This window comes from Populus nigra, chromosome 6, assembly GCF_951802175.1.
Source record: "Populus nigra chromosome 6, ddPopNigr1.1, whole genome shotgun sequence".
Classification (NCBI taxonomy): Eukaryota; Viridiplantae; Streptophyta; class Magnoliopsida; order Malpighiales; family Salicaceae; genus Populus; species Populus nigra.
In genome coordinates this window covers 10,001,027-10,007,583 of record NC_084857.1, presented here as the reverse complement: position 1 = coordinate 10,007,583, position 6,557 = coordinate 10,001,027, and the positions used below count along the sequence as shown (strand labels likewise).

The window sequence follows — 6,557 nt, the reverse complement described above, 5'->3', positions numbered from 1 at the left end:
GGTGACCATGAGAAACAATAAAGTAGGGACAACAAATTCACAATAAAGTTGGCGTAGGAAAGGTGACGTAGTCAGACTTGGAAGCGAGACCACTTGTAATCAAATTAGTTAAAATTAATCTCTCTGAAACTTCTCAGCAGGTGGTGGAAGGTTATAGCTGACCACCATTGTACAACGAGGAATAAAGGAACGCACGAAAACTGGATCAGTGGCATGATTAAAAAAATGATCATATTTTATATTTATCATCATTAAACCACATAACTACATAATTATGATGGCAAGACGATGGGCAACATTTCAAGCTGTTGGGTGTCTGGTACAGTCTTATTTTCCCTACAGACTAGTTAAAAGACAATACTATCACTTCGTGCACCTACAGCTTCACCCCCAGCAAGCCAATGGAATTTCACAAAATGAGAAATTTGCCAAGCCATCGATACAGAGGCGGCTCCACAATGCGCTACCCGTGGAAATAAAGTGACTTCAGCTTGAATCGGGTGATAAGAAATAAATCTGCACTAACCATGGAAATTAAGATTTGAATCCCTTTCTGAACATTTGATGATGTGAAACAAATCCACCCTGCCAGTGGGAACATCAAATACAAACCTGCAATGAATTGGGATTAGATAAGATAACCAACCTATAAGAGATCATTCATGCAGTTCTCTGAAAATCCCAATCATGTCATTCTCTTAGGAAACGGTAAAAGCAAAATAGAGACCCAGTAACAGAAAAAGCAAAAAAATAAAATAAAATTCTGCTAGAATAGTGTCTGCACGCAGATAAAGTGGCTCTCATGGAATAAAATTAACTAGCACTGTCGCATCAAGTTTGTTACTGCATGAGATATACTAGCCTAACCAAAAATGAAAAATAAGATGAAGATGCATGGTCCTAAAATAAAAAGAATTTGAGTGACCAGATCACAGAGGTAATAATCCAAAACACGAGTGTTCCCAGCTTGTGTTACTATCTCGAATAATTTAGTGAGGTCTGTTAAATGATGGAAAGAGAAAAGAGTAACATCCAGAAATGTCTGCGAAACAAATTAAAATTTAGTTCTGCAGGCAAAACAGTTGGTCAAATGAGATAGCTAGCTCAGCAGAAGAGACCGCATCATGGTCCTAAACACATGCAGGAACTATGAAACTAGCCAAAGTGTACATTTAGATTAGACTATATCATCGAAGTAAAACCCCCAATCCAAGTAAGACTGTTATCAGCGACACCAAGTAGCCAAGTTACCTATTCTGTGAAAACACTCATAAGATCGCTTGGTGCTGGGGGCAATTGTTGTAACATTGGGATGCCCACTCTGGCATTATCCATAAATTCAATGTTTGGTTCCTGCTTCACTTTATTACCACTGATCTCCATATAGGATTTCTCATGGTCTAAGCTGCTCATCGTTGATTCAAATTCATCCACAGCCAACCGGCTTGGGATGCTAGTACAATTAGCAACAAATCCAAGATTCCTAAGAGGTCTTTGATCAAGCACTTCACTTGACCTTGCACTATAAGAACCCTGGAAGTTGGAGATATTAGGAACAAGTCCTGGTAATTGTCTTACAGCTCGAATTGCCATGGTTGAGCTTCGACCTTGCTGAGATGTATTGTCAGGATCTACAGAGCATGGTGACAAGGGAGATATGGAAACTGAGCCTGAATACCTACTCACACCTGTGGTTTTGAGATCCCCATTCAATATTTGTCCAATATTCAATAAGGAATTATTTGATTGAGCTGACAGAAGACTGTAATCAATCATGGTGCTCCTGTTATAGCTGCAACTCTGATCGACCGAAGCAGGACTATTTCCTGCTTGAAAAGTGGCTGGTGACTGGGAAGGGACCACAAGGCAAGATGGCTGCACATTAATTGAACAGCTGGGCTCTGATAATGATGACTGCTGCAGTGGTTGTTGCTGCTGTTTCTGCTGCTGCAGTATGTCCATCAACATGGTGCTATTTTGACTGTTCATCCCTCCAAGATTGCTACTGGATCCTACTGTACCAACGCTATTAGAGGGCCAGGCTCCAAATCCTGAAGCAACATCCTCAACAGAGATCACATTTCGTGGAAAATGCTTGGAAATGTTGGATTGACATTTTGCTAATGGTTGACCAAATGCCACACCATGTTCAACAGGAATACATTTCGGACCCTGCATGGACGCTTGTAAAAGAGCTGGTTGGTCCACAGTTGTAACCAGGCTGCCTGTAGGACGACCAAAAAGCTCAGCATGCAGTGCTGCTAGTGTTTGTGGAGGAATCTGGCTAGAGGCAGCCAAAGCTTGGATGTCAAATCTTCCAAGTGGATTAACCTTTACATTTGAGTCCAACGGTCCACAGAATGTATTAGAAATCCCACCTTGTTGAGCAACACCACTTAATCTCTTCAAATAGAGTCTAAACTTCTGAAAATTGATGTCACAAGTCAAACTAAAGAGTATTAACACAATGAAGGACTACAATACATCGGAGTTATTGAAATATAACTCCATACTGTTCTACAAGAAGACATGTTCTCTGATTTAACATTTAAAAATTAATAGTTTCAATTGTTATTAGAGTATCCTAGTGCAAAATGCAGGCGGGGGGTTGAGAATCAAACCATAACGCTCAGTAGAAAATCTCAAAAATAAATTCCGAATACATAAAGAGGAGAAATAACCAAAACTATATTGGGAATTAGGAACTTCACTAAATATTGAGGGCAATTACTAACGTATTTGGTGACTCAAACCATGATCCATCCTCCCTAAAAATATAGTATGACATGAAAAAATGAAGCAAACAGTAAAAAACAATGCTCTGAGTTCTATTACTTTTCTCGGGTATGATCAACTATACTTTCACATCTCAAGTCAGGTTCTAGTCTCTATTACCGTGTATTATATGGCATGATAGATCTAAGTGAATCGTTTAGGCTGCACTATTGCTCCCAGAGAAAATGAAACTCATGGTATCAAATACCCCTTCCGTAGTCCAGTCATATGATGAGTATAATAGCATAGAATGTAGTGGTGATGGAAGAAGACAAATACAACTAGACATCCTTTAGGCACCAAGGATGCAAGTTTAATAACAGAAAATGCTTGCATGAGAACCCAGAGGGGGCAGCCTTGAAACGCAAATTAAAAAAGAAAATGCACAGGGAATTATGGAAGTTTGAGATGTAGGAAAAAACCAAACCTGCAAATGACTTGCAACATTTTCTCTAGTTAAACCAGGCACGTTCATCAACTCAAGAATTCTCTTAGGCACAGCCTCTGAAATGATAGCCAAAAAGTTGCAATGAGCAAAAGATACAGTGACCACTCAAGCTTAGCTTCTGAAATGACATTAAAACATTTACAAGCATCATCCCAAAGCATAATATACAAATAATGGCCATTGCGGATAATGCAAGAAATTTGTGGCCTTCTAGCTCAAGATTGTGTTGCTAGAGTCCATTGTGTGTATCTTGAGGCCAATTTTATTGCTGATTGGTTGGTGAATTATGCTTTTTTGTTACCGTTGGGTCTGTTGGGTCTTTCAATTGTCGCTTCCCCTCTGAGTAGGTGTCTTAGCTTGTTATTAGGGGATTTAAGTGAGGCTGTCTTCCCTTGATTGTGTCCTAGTTAGTCTTGCTATTGTATCTTTCTTTTACCAGTGTGTGTGTGTGTGTGTCATCTAATTTATTTCCTTAAATAGAAAAACACAAACAATTAAAAAGCGAGGATCATTAAAGATCGTACTATCAATTCCAAGCTGGTTTACAGCACTGACAAATTGCTGATGGAGCTCCACTGACCATACAACACGCGGTTTCTTTGATGCAGAGGGATCATCAATTTCCAGTTCATTATCATCTTCTTCTTTAGCAATGTTCCTCTTTTTTTGGCCTTTCAAAACCCCTTCTGCTCCTTCATTAACAGAAGATGCATTTTCAGTATCATCATTCCCTCGTTTATACCAGTCATTATCCTCAAAGCTTCCAGAATGTTCTTGTTCTTTGTTTTCATTCCACTTTTTCCTAATAACATGTTGCCATATATTCTTGAGCTCTTCTTCACGGATAGGTTTAATCAGATAATCACATGCTCCATGTTTGATTCCTCTCATCACAGCACTTGTTCTCCCATCAGCAGACATCACTGCAGCAAAGATTATTATGTCAACAGTTTGATACACAACTTAAAAATCCTTACTGCCAAGGAAAAAAAAAACTCACTAATAACTGGAAGGTCCATTTCCAACCCAACAAGTTCAAGAAGTTTAAATCCATCCATGTCAGGCATGTGAACATCACTTAGTACCACATCAAAACAGCCTTTCCGTTCTCTCAGAAGTTTCAAAGCAGCTGTGGCCTGGGAGCAAGTGGTAACTGCAACCAAATGAACAAAAATAAAATATTTTAGATAGGCACAGCAGGATAATTTTTTCTAAATCATCTAGGAGATTGAAGTAAACTTATATCTTTTACATGAACAGGAATTCTAGTTGCAGTCATTTAAACAGCCTAGTAATACTCACTCTCCATAATAGCACACATAGCAAGTAACCAGGAAATAGAACAACGGAAACTGCCTTTTCTGTTAATTACTTCATATCCTGAGAAAAAAAGACTCATCTTTCACCCCCTCCCCCCCCCCCCCTACCTCCCTCTCTGTAAGAACCCTTTCTCCCTATTGGTTGTACAAGTCACATCTGAAAAACAGAATCTAGTTGTCAGATTTGCATTTAATTTATAAATCTTAATTCTTAATTCTAGAAGTGCTTCTAAAAAACCTTTTAAATTGAAGTGTTTTCCAGGCTCTTATTCTTGTGTTTACTTGAAAATCCATATGGATGTGGTTGTTAAACATGATACTAAGAACTAACTTTTGTGCCATAAAGTATCACTACTCGTGGAGCAACAGTTAGATCTCATGCTCTTCTGCTATCACAGGTCGACTTTTTGTGCTGTGTTACTTGGATAAACAAGTTTCTCTGAGGAGCATTCATTGAGATTTATTAATAACTTCAAGAGAGTTATGGCATTGAGTAATAGGGATTGTAAAAATTGGTTGCACCAGAATACAATCTCATGGGCCCAAATTTACATTTATGCAAAGAAGAAGATGGATAGGATGGTTTGTGCGGAGGTCAATATGCCTCCAGCAACTCAATCGGTGATCTTTATTTCCTGGATTCGTTGGCTATGATCTAGCAATTGCTGACTTCCTTTTCTGTTACTTCTGACTGCGGATGCGACGTTAATGCTGGGTCTTGTTTCAAGCGTGCGTAAGGAGGTTGATATTATATGAGTTCAATAACATGCCCAAATCAGTTTGGGATTGCAGAGACTGTGCAGCGGGATCAGACTTGGGTTTTGAGCGTTTATACCAGTGTTTTTCAAATTTTAAAGAATTGGGCTTAAATTGGAAAAGAAAAACTACAACTGCATTTTGAGCAGACATCAGAAAAAAATTTCATTGCGATTGACAGATCAATAACCAACATGGATTGATTTTGGGTTACCTCTGTTTTCAATTTATTTATTTATTATTTCCAATTACGACTGAATCATTGACCAGTAGTTTCCCTGCCATTTTATCTCTATCAATAACTAACCAGCTTCCATCCAGACTGAACTCATACTCTCACCAGACATGAACATGCATAAAAAGTAGCCCCAGAGAACCCCTTCTACGCCCATCTCTGCTCGAAATGAGCAATCAAAAAAGAAAACAGGGTAAACTAACCATTATAGAGGCAGCGGCAAAGCATTTTCTCTAGCAATCTCAAGCAAGTGATGTCATCATCCACTACCAGAACCCGTAAACCAGCCGGGAACTGATCAGAAAACATTAAATCTGCACCTGCACCTTTGCATGATCCGTAACTGCTCCCGCTCGTGCTCAAGCTCGACGCCACTCGCTGCAAAGCAGCCATTACAATGCCAAACGGAAACTGAGCTACTCACTAGCACGCAACTAACCACGCTCTCTGCTTCTAAATTCTAAAGCTAAGAAGCTTAAATTAAGCATGTCCAGTGGCGAGGTCGTGAGATTGTAGTGGATTTTGAGGAAGCTAGATCTGTTAACGGAAACCCTAGAATTTTGAAGGAAAAAGATAAATTATGGGAAGTTGGAGAATATTTAGGGTTCAGATCGGGAAATAGGGAGAGGATTTTGGATAAATTTGAGGGATATTTGGTTTGTTCAATTCAAAAAGACGTTGAATTCACTCACGTTGAAATTCGAGTGGAGTGAGGGGGTCTGGATGAGGCGTGAGAGCAATAAAAGAGGCCCTTATTTGTAATTATAGAATTTATTCAAAGTATAGATACACTTGCACCAAATAAAAATCAGTTACATGAAAGAAAAAAATGAAAAACAAATAAGTTTGCTCTGATACCGAATATAAATCAGATCAAACAAAATTTTTGATGTGAGAACTATATAATTTTTTAATAAACACATAACATACTTAAATTTACAAAAATAAAATTGTAGAGATTTGAAAAGAATTTAAATAAGATATATACAATGGATAATAATATTTAAATGAAACTGACTGAAAA

At 38.4% G+C, this 6,557-nt stretch overlaps 1 protein-coding gene across 1 annotated transcript; it reads right to left on the bottom strand.

Moving 5' to 3' along the window:
- Positions 1-214: 214 nt before the first annotated feature.
- Positions 215-6,291, bottom strand: LOC133697742 (two-component response regulator ORR21). The gene is made up of 6 exons (XM_062120491.1): positions 5,737-6,291; positions 4,224-4,376; positions 3,748-4,146; positions 3,203-3,279; positions 1,252-2,424; positions 215-612 (listed from the first exon to the last, which is right to left on the bottom strand). Exons 1-5 carry the CDS (start codon positions 5,924-5,926, stop codon positions 1,252-1,254), a joined length of 1,992 nt encoding a protein of 663 aa, XP_061976475.1. The 5' UTR covers positions 5,927-6,291; the 3' UTR covers positions 215-612.
- Between the last annotated feature and the right edge of the window lie 266 nt (positions 6,292-6,557).